Source organism: Chiloscyllium plagiosum, unplaced genomic scaffold, assembly GCF_037043375.1.
Source record: "Chiloscyllium plagiosum isolate Xiang-an unplaced genomic scaffold, Cpla_swu_hap1 HiC_scaffold_29, whole genome shotgun sequence".
In the NCBI taxonomy this organism is placed as follows: Eukaryota; Metazoa; Chordata; class Chondrichthyes; order Orectolobiformes; family Hemiscylliidae; genus Chiloscyllium; species Chiloscyllium plagiosum.
Genome location: NW_028270167.1, coordinates 605,620 through 624,656, shown reverse-complemented (window position 1 = coordinate 624,656; position 19,037 = coordinate 605,620). Strand labels below are relative to the sequence as shown.

Sequence of the window (19,037 nt, the reverse complement as noted above, 5' to 3'; positions counted from 1 at the left end):
CCCCTCTCCTCCTCTCCTCCTCTCCTCCTGTCTCCCCCTCTCCTCCTCTCTCCCCTCTCCTCCTCTCCTCCTGTCTCCTCCTCTCTCCCCCTCTCCTCCTCTCCCCCTCTCCTCCTCTCCTCCGTCTCCTCCTCCCCCCTCTCCTCCTCTCCCCCTCTCCCCCTCTCCTCCTCACCTCCTCTCCTCCTCTCCTCCTCTCTCTCTCCTCTCTCCCCTCTCCTCCTCTCTCTCCCCTCTCCCCCTCTCCGCCTCACCTCTCTCCCCCTCTCCCCTCTCCTCCTCTCTCCTCCTCTCTCCTCCTCTCTCCCCTCTCTCTCCCTTCTCCCCCTCTCCCCCTCTCCCCCTCTCCCCCTCACCTCCTCTCCTCCTCTCCTCCTCCTCTCCCCTCTCCCCCTCTCCCCCTCTCCCCCTCTCCCCTCACCTCCTCTCCTCCTCTCTCCCCTCTCCCCCTCTCCTCCTCTCTCCTCCCCTCTCCCCTCCTCCCTCTCGTCCTCTCTCCTCCTCTCTCCCCCCCCCCCCCCTCCTCCCCCCTCCCCCCTCTCCTCCTCTTTCCCCCCTCCTCTCCTCCTCTCTCCTCCCCTCTCCTCCTCTCTCCCCCTCTCCTCATCTCCTCCTCTCTCCCCCTTTCCTCCTCTCTTCCTCTCTCCCCCTCTCCTCTCTCTCCCCCTCTCCTCATCTCCTCCTCTCTCCCCTCTCCTCCTCTCTCCCCCTCTCCCCCTCTCCTCCTCTCTCCCCCTCCTCCTCCTCTCCTCCTCTCTCCCCCTCTCCTCCTCTCTCCCCCTCTCCTCCTCTCCTCCTCTCCTCCCTGTCTCCCCCTCTCCTCCTCTCTCCCCCTCTCCTCCTCTCCTCCTGTCTCCTCCTCTCTCCCCCTCTCCTCCTCTCTCCCCTCTCCTCCTCTCCTCCTGTCTCCTCCTCTCTCCCCCTCTCCTCCTCTCCCCCTCTCCCCCTCTCCTCCTCTCCTCCTCCTCTCTCCTCCTCTTCCTCCTCTCTCCTCTCTCTCTCCTCCTCTCCTCCCCTCTCCCCCTCTCCCCTCCCCTCTCCTCCTCCCTCTCCCCCTCTCCTCCTCTCCTCCTCCTCTCTCCTCCTCTCTCCCTCTCTCTCCCCTCTCCTCCTCTCTCCTCTCTCTCCCCTCTCCCCCTCTCCTCCTCTCCTCCTCTCCCTCCCTCTCTCCCCTCTCCCCTCTCCCCCTCTCCCCCTCTCCCCCTCCTCCTCCTCCTCTCTCCCCCTCTCCCCCTCTCCTCCTCTCTTCCCTCTCTCCCTCCCTCTCTCGTCCTCTCTCCTCCTCTCTCCCCTCCCCCCCCCCCTCCTCCCCCCTCCCCCCTCTCCTCCTCTCTCCCCCTCTCCTCCTCTCCTCCCCTCTCCCCCTCTCCTCCTCCTCCCTCCCCCTTTCCTCCTCTCCTCCTCTCTCCCCCTCTCCTCCTCTCTCCCCCTCTCCTCATCTCCTCCTCTCTCCCCCTCTCCTCTCTCCCCCCCTCTCCCCCTCTCCTCCTCTCTCCCCCTCTCCTCCTCTCCTCCTCTCTCCTCCTCCTCTCTCCCCCTCTCCTCCCTCTCCTCCCTCTTCCTCTCTCCCCCTCTCCTCCTCTCTCCACCCTCTCCTCCTCTCCTCCTGTCTCCTCCTCTCTCCCCCTCTCCTCCTCTCTCCCCCTCTCCTCCTCTCCTCCTGTCTCCTCCTCTCTCCCCCTCTCCTCCTCTCCCCCTCTCCCCTCTCCTCCTCACCTCCTCTCCTCCTCTCCTCCTCTCTCCTCCTCTCTCCCCCTCTCCGCCTCACCTCCTCTCCCCCTCTCCGCCTCACCTCCTCTCCTCCCCTCTCCCCCTCTCCTCCTCTCCTCCTCTCCCCCTCTCCTCCTCTCTCCCCTCTCCCCCTCTCCCCCTTCCTCCACTCCTCCTCCTCTCCTCCTCTCTCCCCCTCTCCCCTCTCCGCCTCATCTCCTCTCCCCTCTCCCTTCTCTCCTCTCCTCCTCTCCTCCTCTCTCCTTCTCTCTCCTCCTCTCTCCTCCTCTCTCCCCTCTCCTCCTCTCTCCCCCTCACCTCCTCTCTCCCCCTCTCCTCCTCTCTCCCCCTCTCTCCCTCTCTCCCTCTCTCCTCCTCTCTCCTCCTCTCTCCCCCCTCTCCTCCTCTCTCCCCTCTCCCCCCTCCCTCTCTCCTCCTCTCTCCTCTCTCCTCCTCTCTCCCCCCCTCTCCGCCCTCTCCCCCCTCTCCTCCTCTCTCCCCCCCCTCCCCCTCTCCCCCTCTCCCCCCTCTCCTCCCTCTCCCCCCCTCTCCCCCTCTCCCCCCTCTCCCCTCTCCCCCCCTCTCCTCCTCTCCCCCCCTCTCCTCTTCCCCCTCACCTCCTCTCCCCCCTCTCCTCCTCTCCCCCCCTCTCCTCTTCTCCCCCCCTCCCCTCCTCTCCCCCCCTCCCCCCTCCCCCCTTCCTCTCCCCCCCTCCTCCTCCTTTCCCCCCCTCCCCTTCTCCCCCCTCCTCCCCCCTCCCCCTCTCCCCCTCTCCCCCTCTCTCCTCCTCTCTCCTCCTCTCTCCTCCTCTCTCCCCCTCTCCCCCTCTCTCCCCCTCTCTCCCCTCTCCTCCTCCCCCCTCCTCTCTCCCCCCTCTCCTCCTCTCTCCCCCTCTCCCCCCCTCCCTCTCTCCTCCTCTCCCTCTCTCCTCCTCTCTCCCCCCCTCTCCCTCCCCTCTCCCCCCTCTCCTCCTCTCTCCCCCCTCTCCCCCTCTCCCCTTCTCCCCCCTCTCCTCCTCTCCCCCCCTCTCCCCTCTCCCCCCCTCTCCCCCTCTCCCCCCCTCTCCTCCTCTCCCTCCCCCCTCTCCTCCTCTTCCCCCTCACCTCCTCTCCCCCCTCTCCTCCTCTCCCCCCCTCTCCTCTTCTCCCCCCCTCCCCTCCTCTCCCCCCTCCTCCTCTCCCCCCCTCTCCTCCTCTCCCCCCCTCCCCTTCTCCCCCCTCCTCCCCCCCTCTCCCCCTCTCCCCTCTCTCCTCCTCTCTCCTCCTCTCTCCCCCTCTCCCCCTCTCTCCCCTCTCTCCCCCTCTCCTCCTCCCCCCTCCTCCCCCCTCCTCCCCCTCCTCCCCCTCCTCCCCCCCTCTCCTCCTCTCTCCCCTCTCCCCCTCTCCTCCTCTCTCCTCCTCTCTCCTCCTCTCTCCTCCCCTCTCCCCCTCTCCCCCTCTCTCCCCCTCTCCCCCTCTCCTCCTCTCTCCCCCTCTCTCCCCCTCTCCTCCTCTCCTCCTCTCCCCCTCTCTCCTCCTCTCTCCCCCTCTCTCCCCCTCTCCTCCTCTCTCCTCCTCTCTCCCCCTCTCTCCCCCTCTCCCCTCTCCCCCTCTCCCCCTCTCCTCCTCTCTCCCCCTCTCCCCCTCTCCCCCTCTCCTCCTCTCTCCCCCTCTCCTCCTCTCCTCCTCTCTCCCCCTCTCCTCCTCTCCTCCTCTCTCTCCCTCTCCTCCTCTTCTCCTCTCTCCCCCTCTCCTCCTCTCCTCCTCTCCTCCTCTCTCCCCCTCTCCTCCTCTCTCCTCCCCCTCTCCTCCTCTCTCCTCCTCTCTCCCCCTCTCTCCCCCTCTCTCCCCCTCTCTCCCCCTCTCTCCCCTCTCTCCCCCTCTCTCCTCCTCTCTCCTCCTCTCTCCCCATCTCTCTCTCTCTCTCTCCCCATCTCTCTCTCTCTCTCTCTCTCTCTCTCTCTTCACCCCCCCCACCTCTCTCTCCCTTCACCCCCCCCCCACCTCTCTCTCCCTTCACCCCTCCCCCACCTCTCTCTCCCTTCACCCCCCCCCCCCCACCTCTCTCTCCCTTCATCCCCCCCCCCACCTCTCTCTCCCTTCACCCCTTCCTGGTGTTATCATTACTGAATCCCTCACTGTTAAAAACCTGGAGGTTATCAATTTCCAGAAACTAAACTAGACAAGTAAATATTGTAGCTGCAAAAATCAGTTGGAGGCTGGGAATCCTACAGCAAGTAACTCACCTCCTAACTCCCCAAAGCCTATCCACCATCTACAAGACACAAGTCAAGATTGTGATGGAATACTCCCCATTTGCCTGGATGAGTGCAGCGCCAGAAGTTCAACAGCGTCCAGTTCAAAAGGGGCCAGCTTGGTTGACACCACATCGACGACCACCAAACGTTTCTCCCTCAAACACTTCACAACTGTGAACCATCCACAAGATATGCTGCAGTAATTCCCTTTAACAGCATCTTCTAAACCTATGATGCCTACCATCAAGAAGGACAACATACTGCCACTTGCAAGTTTCCTTCTAGCCATTCACCATCCTGATTTCGGGCCAACCTGTTGCTGTGCCAAAATCTGGAATCCCTTCCTAACAGCAGGGCAACAGTTTAAGAATGCAGCCTACCATAATCTTCTAGGGTTGTAAGTGTCACACTTGCCAGTGAAACCCATACCCTGTGAAACAAGTTTAATAAACACTACAGAGTCCAAACTGTCATTTTCCAACTGCAGCATGTAAAAAGCCTTGTACAAGGTGAGCATTCTGGTCTAAGGGCTGGTGACTGGATCTTTGATAAAACTGAGCAGAAAGGATTTAAAATAGGTTGGAAACAACAGAACAGCAGGGACAACTATTAACCAGTCACTGACAGACTTCGATTAATGCAAAATTGTTAACTGTTGAAAATGTGCTTGAGAACATATTTGAGAGAGTTAAACAAGATTGAGGCTGCTATGACTCATTGCTGTGGTCCAATTTGGGATTTACAAGTCTTCAAAACGACTTCAGGAGAAGTCAAAGTTACACTAGTGCTGAAGGTATGCCACTTATTACACAAAGGAAACTACCGCTGATGCTAGGAAAATTAAGTGCAGCTTTTAGTCTACATACTTTAATCTAGATTCGGAGATGCCGATGTTGGACTGGGGTGTACAAAGTTAAAAATCACACAACACCAGGTTATAGTCTAACAGGTTTAATTGGAAAATTAACAATCACCTGATGAAGGAGCGTCATTCTGAAAGCTAGTGCTTCCAATTAAACCTGTTGGACTATAACCTGGTGTTGTGTGATTTTTACTTTAATCTACACTACCATTACATGACTGATCCAGTCCAGGTAATTAATCTACTGTCATTATTGTCTTGCATGGATGCCCAGTTCTGAGTTGTCATATTTGCTGAGTACAGTAAATAAGATGGTGGATGTCATCGAGTCTTAGAGATGTACAGCATGGAAACAGACTCTTTGGTCCAACCCGTCCATGCCGACCAGATATTCCAACACAATCTAGTCCCACTTGCCAGCACCCGGCCCATATCCCTCCAAACCCTTCCTATTCATATACCCATCCAAATGCCTCTTAAATGTTCTAATTGTACCAGCCTCCACCACTTCCTCTGACAGATCATTCCATACACGTATAACCCTCTGTGTGAAAAAGTTGCCCCAATAGGTCTCTTTTATATCTTTCCCCTCTCGCCCTAAACCTACGGCATCTAGTTCTGGACTCCCCGACCCCAGGGAAAAGACTTGGTCTGTTTACCCTATCCATGCCCCTCATGATTTTATAAACCTCTATAAGGTCACCCCTCAGCCTCCGACGCTCCAGGGAAAACAGCCTCAACCTGTTCAGCCTCTCCCTATAGTGAAGATCAGACATCCTTTTGTGAGTAGTTTGATTAGTTATTTTCTAATCAACTTGTTCAGAGAAGTCATTATACACCTTTTGTAACAGGTGGGACTTGGTCCCCTGTTTCAGAGGTAGAGAAACTACCACTGTACCACAATCGTCCTTGTGAATAGTTCTGAGGAAGGGTCACTTGACTTGAAACATGAACTCTGCTTTCTCACTCGATAGATACTGCCAGACCTGCTGAGCTTTTCCAGCAATAACTTTTTGTTTCAGTCTTGATAAATAATTTGATTGTAATCAATGATATGGAAGGCTGATGTATCAGCAACAAATTGGTTAACACTTACTACTTCAGAACCTCCACCTGTCCTCTGAGGGATCAATGATTTGTTCACTAATTGAGACAATGAAGGATCAGATGCTTTCCTTAACCTTAGGTGAGCTGAAGCTGTAAAGTTTCATGGGCCCTGTCTGTGTGCATTTGCATATTTTCCCCATGTTTGTGTGGGTTTCCTCCAGGTGATCCTTTTTCCTCCCATAGTCCAAAGATGTGCAGGTTAGGTGGATTAGCCATGCTAACATGGCCAAAGTGTTCAGGGATGTGCAGGTTAGGTGGATTAGCCATGCTAACATGGCCAAAGTGTTCAGGGATGTGCAGGTTAGGTGGATTAGCCATGCTAACATGGCCAAAGTGTTCAGGGATGTGCAGGTTAGGTGGATTAGCCATGCTAACATGGCCAAAGTGTTCAGGGATGTGCAGGTTAGGTGGATTAGCCATGCTAACATGGCCAAAGTGTTCAGGGATGTGCAGGTTAGGTGGATTAGCCATGCTAACATGGCCAAAGTGTTCAGGGATGTGCAGGTTAGGTGGATTAGCCATGGGGAATGCAGGGATAGGATTGAGGATGAGTTTGGGTGTGATGCTCTTCAGAGAATTGGTGTGGACTTGTTGGGCTGAATGGCCTGTTTCCCCACTATAGGGATTTTGAGGACCAATGCCATTCTTGAAACTAAGGGCCATATGAGTGTTTGGACAATTCTCTTTATTGCTGCTATAGTCTTCATGCAGATTGCGGAACTGAAATTGGGCCCATTATAGATAGAGGCAAAGAGTATTTAGTAAAGGATAGGAAAATGACAGATATGTTATTTGGGTTTGGTGTCATAGGAGTTGCAGGAAAATCTGCCAGAAGTATTAGGTGACCAAAGGACTTACGAAACTGAGGAAATTAAATAATGAAATAAGCTCAAGGAGCTGAATTGTCTACTTCTGATATTTCTCGAGTTCTAGTTCCTGTGTAAATAAAAGATGTATTATTATTATAATGTGGTAGTGCTTGAAAAGGAAACTGGATTGAAGTTTCACATGAGCTTCATTCCAGTCTGTTGAAAAGGTCCCCTAGACAGAAATGGTAGATGTGGTAATCTTGCAAAATTCTAAAAATTCTGGAAATGTTTGAGTACTGCAAAGTGATGAATATAACACCACTTTATCCAAAGGTGATGGGGTGTTGGAGACAGTAATGAAATGAAGAACTATTAATGTGGTGATACACCTCTGGAGCAGGTGGGATTTGAACCCAGGCCTCTTGCAGAGGATTATAGAGCCATTTGTTTTAACTTTGTGTTCGGGGAAAATGTTAGATTCTATTGTAAATGATGCAGTAACTAGATGTTTATAAAATAGTAAATTTGGGCAGAGTTTGTTTGTATTTATAAAAGGACAATCAAGTCTGACAAATTGGTTGGGTTGTTTGTTATAAATTACTTATGACATTGATTAAAAACAAATGATTGTGATGTATTGGATTCTCAGGCCTTTGGTAAGGTTCTACATTGGAATTTAATAATCAAAATTAAAGCTTGAGAATGGAGAAATATAGCATGGATAGAGCATTGGTAATTGGTAATAAAACAGTGGAAATAAACAGATCAATTTTGGCTTTAACCTGGGGTACTGTAAGGATCCATGTGAGGTTCACAGCTGTACAGACAAGATCAGGTGCAAACACAAGATCTGAGGAGAGTGTAAGGGGATGTCAAGGACACCAGGTGATGTGAACATGCTGTCTGGAACATTGCGAAGGTATTCATTCCTTGGTAGAAAGGAAACAGGCAGAATATTTCTTAAATGGTGAGCAGTTGGGAAGTGTGAGTATCTGTCCATGAGAAAGTAACATTCAGGTACAGCAGGGTATTAGGAAGTTAAATATTATGCTGCCTTCATTTTACAAGGGATTTGAGTGCAAGAATGAAGTTGCAAAGGGTCTTGGAGTATTGTGTATAGTTTTGGTCCCCTTGTGATGCCAAGGTATACAAAGCTATGGACCAAGTGCTAGGAAGTGAGATGAGAATAGGTAAAGGGTGGTTCTTGACTGGTCCATCAAGTCTGCACCAAAGAAGTCTACAGCGTGGAAAAAGGCTTTATGACGGGGACTTAACAAAGGAAGGTTTTACACGGAGATAGTTAATGGGATACATCCAGATTAAATGTTGGGATTGTCGTACAAAAAGGAACTGTCGTTGTATTCTCAACTTTCAAACAATGATGAGAGGTATCATTGAAACTTGCAGAATTGTTACAGGGCATGAGAGGGTAGGAATAGATAAGAGGTTTCCCAGCTGGTGAGTTTAAAACCAGGGAACTCGCCTGAGGATAGGGGGTCAATATTTAAGACTGATATGAGGAGGAATTTCTTCTCTCGAAGTTGGTGAAATTTTTGAATTCTCTGTCACAGAGGGCTTTGGATATTGAGAAAGTCATTGAGAAAGTTCAACACAATCGATAGGTTCGTGGGGCCTACGGGATATGGAGATAATGTGGGTATATGGAGATAATTAGCCACGATCTAACTGAAAAGCGAGCGAGCAATCACAGCGGGCCGAATGGCCTTTTGTTCCCGGCGGGCGGATCTGGGATTCCTATGTGGAGCTGCAGAATGAGGCGTTGTTGTAATTTTGAAGCTGTCTCCAGGAGAAGGCTCAATAACCGGATCCTAAATACATTGTTTTTACTGAACAGTTCCTCATTTGCATGTTTATTCAGCTCTGTAAAACTAGCACAGCTCGTTACTTTAACTTGTTGCTGTGACACCTCTCTCTGCCTCTGTCTCTGTCTGACTCAGGAGCCCCTGAGACAGGAACTGACCCAATTCATTTTTAATCACAGTTTTTCAACAGGGTCCTATTAAAATGTCCCATGCCTCACTATCAGTGTCCCCCACCCCCACTCCCCAGGGGCCAGTGAGGCTGCTGTCCGGGCTCCCTGCACACTCTCTTTTGCTCCCTCCCTTTGCCTGTCCCGGGTGGAGGGGCGGAGTGGCCTCCGGGTGATTTGCATGTTGGAGCTGATTTCCATGTTGGAGCTGGAGGCGGCCTGGCCGTGTCCGAGCAAAGGAGAGCTCATTTGAAATTCAAATCAGGCACCATTTCCAGCTGCTGTCTTTCTGCAGAATTCCATGTTGTACAAACAGTTTAGGTTCATGTAGTTTCACATCTCAGGCTTCATCACCGCCTCTTCCGGCAATGGACTGTTTGGCTGAGGGAGGAAACTGCTGCTCAATGAATGCAGAGGCAGTTTAATAGTAATGGGAAGGGGCCTATAGCGTAAGCAGGCTCTGGGTTGCCAACTCCATCCCGCTAAAGGCCAGTGTGTGAATACTGGGTTTGTTTGTTCTCAATATGTAAACACTGTTTACAGAACCAAAGTATGTGTGTGACTATGTATGTGTTTAAGATGTTCTATGAGTATGTATATTTTTGAAAAATAAAAAAAAAACAGAAACAGAGCTCATCAGAGGCATCTTCTACAGATGGTCAAAGAGGACCATGATGATGATAGCCACCATCACGCCGATGTGCATACATGCAGCAAGTGCCACCAGATGATTGAGTTTTCCCTGACCCTGGGATTATGGAGGAAAGCAGAAGGGGGGGGGGCTCTTCCCAAATGTATGTGTGCGATATCCTGTCGAAGGCTGCCATCTGGTCCAGGCTGATAAGGAAGGTATCCACCCCCTGTACTGCATGTAGGCGATCCTATCCCTGAGGAGCATGAGACTCTCAGCGATCTTCCTGCATGGTACAGCATGGGTTTGGTCAGGGTGAATCACCGATCCCAGAGCAGACCTGACCCGGTTGGCAATGACCTTTGACAGGATTTTGTAATCTGCATTAACAGTGAGATTGGTTGCCAATTTATAATTTCCTCCCTCTCTTCTCCCTTCTGCTTGTAGATGAGAGTGATGATACGTTTCCTCATGGATTCACACATGGTATCACTCGTGCATGTGGGATGTGCTCTCTGAAATGGGCTTTGGGGAGGGAATCTGCAATTGGATCCCACTGTTTTACACCACAGTCATTAGCACAGTCTTAATCAGTGGGTGGGAATCCGAAACCTTCCTGATCAGATCCGGAGTCAGGCAGGGCTGCCCACTCTCTCCTGTTTTATTGTGTGTTGTGTAGAGCCCTTTGCTGAGTCCATCAGGAAGGATGTGATCCTGAGAGGGGTGACTATTCCTGGCCTCCCTGTACGTGGATGATGTTGTCATTTTCTGCTCGGATCCACTGTCAGTGTACAAATTCATGTGCATCTGTGACCAGTTTGAACGAACCTCAGGGCCCAAGGTAAATCGAGGCAAGAGTGAGGCCATACTCTTTGGGAACCGAGCTGACCAATCCTTCATTCCCTTCACTGTAAGGGCAGGCCACCTGACAGTGCTGGGAATATAGTTTGAAGTGGGCGGGGCATGCACACCATCTTGGGAGGAGTAATCGCCAAGGTGAGGCAGAAACTGGTCTTTTAGGAGCCCCCTCCCTCCCCCTCCATTGTGGGTAAAAACCTGGTGATCAGGAATGAGGCACTCTCTCTGTTGTACATGGCGAAGGTCTGGCCCATTCCCTAAAACTGAACTGTTTCAGTCACCTGAGCCACCTTCCATTTCATCTAGAGACCTAAGATGGGTCGAGTCTGCAGGGACACAATGTACAAAATTCAGGATAATGAGGGGAAGCACATACCCAACGTCCCCCTCATCCTGATGGCCACCTTTGTGTGTGGCTGCATCAAGCTGTGTGTACACTCTCGATACACAAACACCAAGTGTCACTATGTACTGAGGCTCTACCCGTCCCCGGTGTTGCAAGGGCTGGGCCTGGCCTCGCTGCCGTCAAAGCTCCAAGTAGTTGGACTGTTCCATATTACTGTCCTTTGTGGAGACCGTTCCAAAGAGACACCCCTTTGACCATGAGTCCATCAGGAAGTGGTCAGCACCTAGCGTCCTCAAGACCCTGTGGGAAAAGGACAGGGTGGATCCTGTCGGATGGTTTCCTGAGCAGATTATCAGTCATTCGGCAAAACACCTCATCACCAGAACTTTCCACCAAGCACCAAGACATTGCATGGCTGGTGGTGAGAGGGGCACCACCTGTGAGATCTATGACGTACACCTGGTGGGACTGTACCACCACACGCTACCCTTGAAGTGGCTGGGGGAGGGGGTAGACACTCACACATCTCCTGCTTGCAAAGGAAGTCTGGAGAGAGATGCATGGTTTGTGTCGAGTTCATCCTGAGCAGTTCTGTGTCACAGAACCCTGCTCTATGGTCTGTTCCTTGGGACGCTCACTGAGACAAACAGGGACTGTGCCTGGAGGACCTGTGAAAGCTCGGGGGCAGCTGATGCCCCAGGACAGTGGGGAATGATCACCCTCTAAGGTCTTGCAGCCATGATTTCCAAGGTCCCATCACCCCCACTCTCACACCCAATAGCCTCTATTGGAATGTAAACATTTTCTGGTCATGTGTACTAAATGTTCATGTTGTGCATTGGGATTGAAGCGCCTAAAGAATGTAAAACACTCAACTGAGAAATGTCACATTCAAGAAGATTTGAATGAAAAATCTGGCTGAAATTATTTGCACAAGGAATTGGAAATAAGCTCAGCGTGGGGCTGGTGGGGTGAGAGGCTGGGGTAGATTTTGAGGAGGGGTTGTTAAGATGTGGAAATGAAAAGACCAGACTTGGCTCTTGTGTCATTTGCAGCTGAATAGCTGAAACTGGCTTGTGTCGTTTTGTGAATGATATCTGGAGAAGAGAGCTGAATAAAATCATTGGTCACAGCACAGGAGAAGGCCACTCTTCTGGACGTTAGTGTGCAAACTCTGTAAGCGATAGGATTAGCAGATAGATCAAGAAAACAACAGTCATCCTAATACTGATGCCTGGGGTACCCCACTATATATCTTTATTAAGTCTGAAAAATAATCATTGGCCACTACTGTTTCCTGCCAGTTGTTTGTATCCGTTCTGCTCCTCTCCCTTTTACAGCTTGAAGATTCTTTACTGCTAAACCTGAGTGGCAAAGTATCAAATGTATTTTGGAAGTGAATTCGGCATATTTCCTGCAACAATCCTCTCCACTCATCCAAAACTAAAATACTTAAACGTGTTTGACCTAAATCCATGCTGTCTACCTTCCATTAACTCCTGCTTGTCTAATCGACTGTTAAATAAAATGATTTTCTCTTAAAATCACAGCTTTCAAAACTTTTTCTTAAACTTGCTGGCCTATAATAGTTTTTTTCCTTCTATCCTTTATCTGAACAAGAGTGTAATTTTCAGCACTGTCCTATTTCTATAGAGGGTTGGAAAATATGATCTATCTCTTGCTTTTCAGTGTCTTGGCTTGCATCTGATCTTGTTCAGATGACTTGCCAACTTTTGTACGCCTTTAAAATACTATGGCTTTAAGAGGTGTATTTGTACTTTTTTGTGAAGAAAGCTTGGGGCAGAGGTAGAAAGTAGTCTGCTCCAAAGCCAATAAAGTAAATGGCTTGTGAGGCCTTGGGTTTTTAAAAATAATGTTGGAACAATAGAAGCAGCCTGTATGGGTTGGCTCAAGCTCCCACAGACCCAGGACCCTTTTTTTTGTTTTACAGTAATAACAGTTGCTGGGGTCTTGTAGCTGGATGTAGAGGCTGTTATTCCTCTCTCTATTCCAGCTAAAATCTGGGGTTCTCTACCTGTTGCTAGAATTGCATGTGAGATAATCTCTTTTTCTGAATTTGCCTTTGCCAAGGGTGTGTTTTGTGGGATGTTACTATATTTGAACAGTTACCATTTAGTAGTTAAATTTTCCAATCGAGTTGAGTTATTCCAATTTCTCCTCTCTCTATTTTGTTGACTTTTAACAATTGTATACAAGTAAAGCGTGTTTTGCATCAAGGCTGGTAGTTTGACCAATCAAATTGCAATGCCTGGCACTTACCTTCTTTAAAATAGGCAATTTTCTTAATGGTTTGAGAGGGTTTGGTCTGGTCCATTACGTAGCCAGCTGCCTTTCTTATAGGTCTGTTTATCCTATCCAGTTTCTCAGATTCTTCATTCTTAGGATGATCTAATTTCTTGGTTAAGATATAAATCACGAACTGAATCATGTCCCAGCGTCCATGTGCAAATCCCTTTTCAGGGCCCTAATTAACCCTACTCCTTTATACTATTTAGATATCTAATAAGAGAACACTTGGATTTCCTTTCGTTAGCTGCCAATCTCTCTGTACTTAGTCTTTGTTCCTCATTGCGTTTTCATTGCCATCATCCTTGAACTTTCTATATTCAGCTAAAATCGCTTGTAGTTTATCAATATGATGTCTATCATGTGCACTAATTTTGTTTTGTCTAATTCTGTTTTTCATATACTCTGATTCCAATTTACCTGGGCCAGATATGTCCATATCCTCTGAAACTATATAGTTTTTGAATCTGTCTGCAATTTAAAAAGAAGATTGTTTCCTTCCCTCACCCATGAATTGATGGCCTACATTAAACACCTAGGTGTGTGATTTCAGCTCCAACCAAGACTGTGTGTGGAGTTTGCACATTCTCCCAGTGTCTGCGTGGGTTTCTTACGGGTGCTCCAGTTTCCTCCACAATCCGAAGACGTGCAGGTTAGGTGGATTGACCGTGCTAAATTGCACATAGTGTTCAGGGATGTGTAGATTAAGTGCATTAGTCAGGGGTAAATATAGGATAATAGGGGAGGAGAATGGGTCTGGATGGGTTACTATTCAGAGGATCAGTTGGACTTGTTGGGCTGAAGGACCTGATTCCACACTGTAGGGATTCTATGAACTAAATCATTTTTATCATCAGCATTCTTCAGTTATCTTTAGTAGTTATTTATTTCCTTCCCTAGCTTTCCTAAACATCTCGTATCATGAAATATTTAGGACCTAGTCCTGCTTGTTGAGCCAGGCTTTTGTTATTGACACAACAACCCGTTTCCATATGGCCACCTCTAGTTGAATAGCCACTTTGTTTACCACACTATATGCAATCACCACATACATAATAATAATCATTCAGACATTATCCACTACTACCACCTTCTCTGCCTGGCCAAGCTTGTTCTCACTCTGATCAACTTCCCTTTCAACTCCTGCCACTCCCTTTGGTCAACAGTGTGGCCATAGGTAACCACATGGCTCCAAGTTAGGGCTGCCTCGTTGTGGGGTTATGTGGAACATTCCTTGTTCCACTCTTACTCTGGATCCCACCCACAAATTTCTCCGGTATATTGATGAAAACATCAGTTCTCCTTCCCTTTCTTGTCTGGAACTGGCAATATTTATCTACTTTGCTTCCAATTTCCACCCTGCTCTCTCCTTCACCTGGTCCATCTCTGACTCCTCCCTTCCCTCCCTCAACATCTGTTTCCATTTCTGGGGTTAGGCTGACTGCCAATATCCACTACAAACGCATTGACTCCCACAGCTGCCCTGACTATACATCTTCACATACTGATTCCTGTAAAGACTCAATTCCATTCTCCCAGTTCCTCTGTCTCCATTGCATCTGTTCTCATGATGCCAACTTCGACAAAAGGGGCCTCCGAAATGTCCACCTTCCTCAACCGAGAATTCCCTAGCATTGTGGTTGACAGGGCCCTCAGATGGATCCAACCCATCTCCAATATTTTGGCCCTCACCCTCCCTCTTCCCTCGCTCAACAGCAATAGGATCCCCCTTGTCCTCACCTACCATTCCACCAGCATCCAAATCCAGAAGATTATTTGCTGGCATTTCTGCCATCTCCAACAGGATGTCACCACCATATAGACATTCCCTTCCCCTCGCTTGTCAGGTTTCCAAAAGGATCATTCCCTCTGGGACACCCTGGTACACTCTTCCTTCACTTCCAAAACTCCCCACAGCTCTTTGACACCTATCCTACATCTGCAGAAGATGTAACACCTGTCCCTGTGTTTCCTGCCTCCTCACTATTGAAAGGCCCAACACACCTTTCAGGTGAAGCACTTCACACAATCTAGTCAACTGCATTCGCTGCTCACAATGAGGTCTCCTGTACACTGGGGAAACAAGACACAGACTGGGTGACCACTTCACAGGGCACCTACACCCTGTCCGCAAAAAAGACCCTGAGCTTCCAGTTGCCTGCCACTTCAACACCCCCCCCTGTTCCCCGGCCAACATCTCTGTCTCAGGATCACTGCAGTGCTCCAGCGAAGCACAGCACCTCACTTTCCGCTTGGGAACTGTGCAGCCTTTAGGACACCATGTCGAGTTCAACAATTTTAAGGCTTGAGGCACTTTCTCCCATGTCCTTACCCCTAACCCGACACACTGTGCCTTGTCATCACACGGACTAGTACCCCACACAACCCATTGTCAGCTACTGAATCCCCATTAGCAGGTATACATTCTCCCAGGCGGACCTTGACCCACTCCTTTGACCAACTGGTTTTATCTTTGGGCTCTGTTTGCACCTATCGCTTTTACTCCTAACCGCCCCCGCCCCCCACAAAAAGCATTACTTTCCTTGCCACCATCCCTTCTGATAAAGGGTCACTGGATCTGAAACATTAACTCTGATTTCTCTTCACTGATGTTGTCAGATTGCTGAATTTTTCCTTTGGTTTTTCATTCTGGCATAATTGCGCGACCTCTTATTGACTCCAGCGAATGCCTTGCTCACTCTAAATATGGTGCAATCAATTTTAGACCTTTTCTGCACCACTTCTTCTTTTCTAATATAACTCCGACTCCTGCATCACAGCATCTGTCATCCATCCCCTTGCCCCACCTGCCCCCAATATTGCTAATAGCATCAAGTGTTTTGTATGAGTATTGAGTGATTGGCTTGGTGTTAAGGATAGAGGTCAAAGAGCTAAATGTCTGAAAAGGATGAGTGTACAGGGATGTTGGAGAGGGTGGTGATGTAACACTCCCTCTCCTGGAGTGTGCCAGCGTGGACGCAGTGAGCTGAATACTTTCCTGAACTGTAATTGTTCTGATTCTGTGACTCTTAAATGGGTCCTACCCAGCCAGGTGTGTGGAGTGAATGTGGAGTAACTGTATGTCCTATATTATCAGATGCCAAATTTCCTGCACACACTCTGCCCATACATTAGTAGTTTAGACTACAGCTCATACTCTGTATTTATACCTTCCTTTTTCTCTGTCAGGTATTGAACGAAACGGCCTGGATTTCACTCGACAGGTGAGTGGATGTGCAGCCTGAGGTTATGTAGCAATATCTTGACAAAATTTTTTTTATTCCAAGGTTTGAAAAAAACCCACTAAATACCAAACAAAGTGCAAACGATGGGCTATTCAAAATACAATTGGATATCAATCATATTGTACATTTCAGATCAGGTTTATTATTCTGTTAACACAGGGAGTGTTGGTATTGCAGTCTATTCCTTCCAAATTCTGCTTAATAACTCTGACATTTGGAGCAATGATAGAAGGAGGCTTACTGTCTCTGTAACAGAAACATAGTGCTGGAGAAACTCAGCAAGTCTGGCAGCATTGATAGAACTTTTTGACAAAGGGTCAGTGGACTTGGTGGTTTTCTTTCTGCCACAGCTGCTGTGTTTCTCTCAGCTATTTCTGTTTTTGTTTCTGATTTCCAACATTGGCAGTTAGTTGTGTTTTATTTTGCTCTATTTGACCTGGGCTATACATGCTGTGGGAGTGTTTGATAGGGACAGTGCAAATTTTAAGTGAAATCTTGTCTCCTGCCATGGGGTAATATGGTTAATGTGGTGAATGGCCTGGTGGGGTGGAGTTATTACCCGGGGACTGAGTACAACAAGGTATCTGTTATGCATTGAAATGCATCAAAAAAAAGTCTGTGCCTTTGGAGAATGGGTATTCTTGTAGATTCTCCTTGTACTGTTAGCAGTTAATTCAGATGATCCTAGTTAGAAGCAGAGTGACATTTTGAGATGTTTAGTTAGCTGAAGTCCCTTTGCTCCTAAAGGGAGGATCTTTCCATAGTTTGGATTTTTAGGCCATTTTGGTACTCTTTACCTTTTATTTTCAGAGTGGTTTGCTCTAGTGATCTCAAACGGCTGTGGTTGGGCTCAGGAAATGAGCACCTGGAGCAGCTATAATTTGCATACAGAGAGAAGGTGGGGTCCAAATTTACCCAGTTGAACCAGTTTGCTTCCGGGCCTGTGACTACACATCCAGTTGACATTTAACACATGCTGCATTTGGTCTCAGGCTGAGAAATTTCTCCTGAAACTAGTATCTTAATTTTGTAATTACCTCAAGTCAGTTTTATCTTCATAAATTTTGAGTTTTAGGACAATAGATTTAAAAATGTGATTGATGAGTAGTGGCCAAAATTTATGGAAATGATCTTGTTTTATTTAGCAAAAGATGTATTCTGTTAAGAAAGAGAGCTTTGAATAAGAAGAATGAACCATCTGTGGTTAGCTAAAGAAGTTAGATAGTAATCAAATTGTTTTTATTTCAACGTTGTGACGATTCTAAATAATCTAGATGATTGGGAACATTTTTGAAATCCAATGAAGAATAAGTTTTAAAAACAGATGTACTTAGAGTAAACTAGCGAGAAATAGGATGAGCAAAAGCTTTGAATGAATATAAAGGTAGAGAGTAGCTAAATGTTTGTCTCTTAAAGAATAAATCAGGGAGTGTTGTTTTAGGAAAGGGGTATTTTGCATCTGTCATCATTTTAAAAGATGCTAAAAGCATTTCAGTAACAATAGAAAATCCAGGGGTGTGTGGAATTATCATTAGAGGGCGAAACAGTACCAGGAATATTGGTAGGATTAAAGGCTATTAAGTCTCTTTACCATGATGGTCTGTGGGACTTAAAAGAAGAGGCTACAGAGATAGTGAATGCATTGGTGGTAATTCTCCCAAACCTTCCTCCTGCTGGAAAGATCCCAGCAGACTGGAGAACTATGAACTGGAAACGTGACACCTATATTCAAGAAAAGAGGAGGACACAAATACTATAATCAAATTGCAGGTAAATTAGCCTAATAATCTGTACTTTGGGGAAATGTTGGAATCTGATGTTAAGACACTAGCTGCCCTTTGTCTGCGCTGTAACTTCTTTTTGATTCTAGTAAAAGGTAATAGCAGTACATTTAGGAAATCATAATACAACCAGGCAGGGTCAATGTAGTTTCATGGAAAGGAAATCAAATTTTCTAAACTTGTTTGAATATGGTGGAAAAAGAGGAGTAAGTAGATGTAGTGCAGTTTGATTTCCAAAACTCATTGAATAAAGTGTCAGATAAGCGAATGCTGTGCAGGAGAGGAGTTCGTGATGCTAAAGGTAACACAATAGCATGGATACGGGAGATGGGTATCTGCAGCCTGTTAGCAATGCAGCTATTTTGTATAAACCTTTTGTAGGATGTCTGACGCCAGTTACCTCCCATCTTTATAGATCAAAACTGAAGACCAGAGTGACTCTTCTGCACAGGTATCAGCAGAGGCAGCTCATCTTCACAGCTGTGAGGTTCCTCCCATTGTGTCAGGCAGTTCGATGTCAGTGGTGAGTATTTGTACAGGTCACTGTGATCCATCTGTACAGACAGTCTGTCCAGTGGGGTATTTGTTACTCTGAAAATCAGAATCCCTCTCATTTGTTTGTAACCTTCCCTGCTAAGTGTTTCTAATGGGAATTTGTATATAGATATTGGGTTTACACAGTCCAGAGCTTTGCAAGGAGAAAGGGGTTCGGATTGCTTTAGAATCCCTAACATCCTCACGGTGGGAAACTTTCCTTCTTTAAAGTGAGAGCTTTCAACACTGCTGAACTTTCCTACAGATGTCCACATACACCTGAGGGGTATGGGGGTGGGGTGAGCTGGGGACATCAGTCTGATGTTTAACCATGCTATATTCTGTCCAGGACCTGCAACCACTTCACACGCTGCAGCAACTTGTGGTGGTACCTGGACATCACTTGCAGACAGCAGCAACATTTCTCCTCCCTCAGACACAGCAAAGCCAACAAGGTAAGATCCGTCCCTGCTGCTCTTAATAACCGACTGCAAGATGCATCTATGCCACATCCCTCATCATGATGAGAATACGATAAGGAATGAGAAGCACATAAGAAATGGGGTGGGCTCTGAGGCAAGAAGATGTTTTATTGAGTTCATTCTGAGTGAACAGTTATGT

The 19,037-nt window shown here is 48.1% G+C and overlaps 2 protein-coding genes across 7 annotated transcripts in view; one reads left to right on the top strand and one right to left on the bottom strand.

Moving 5' to 3' along the window:
• The window catches only part of tecta (tectorin alpha), a 269,171-nt gene that overhangs the window by 75,020 nt on the left and 175,114 nt on the right, over window positions 1-19,037 (bottom strand). The window lies entirely within an intron of this gene.
• The window catches only part of pou2f3 (POU class 2 homeobox 3), a 31,386-nt gene continuing 21,718 nt past the window's right edge, over window positions 9,370-19,037 (top strand). Inside the window, exons 1-4 of the mRNA XM_087976630.1 lie at window positions 9,370-9,508; window positions 16,046-16,080; window positions 18,298-18,405; window positions 18,766-18,871. Of these exons, the coding sequence (XP_087832756.1) occupies window positions 9,370-9,508; window positions 16,046-16,080; window positions 18,298-18,405; window positions 18,766-18,871 (388 nt within the window). The remainder of the gene's footprint in view (window positions 9,509-16,045; window positions 16,081-18,297; window positions 18,406-18,765; window positions 18,872-19,037) is intronic.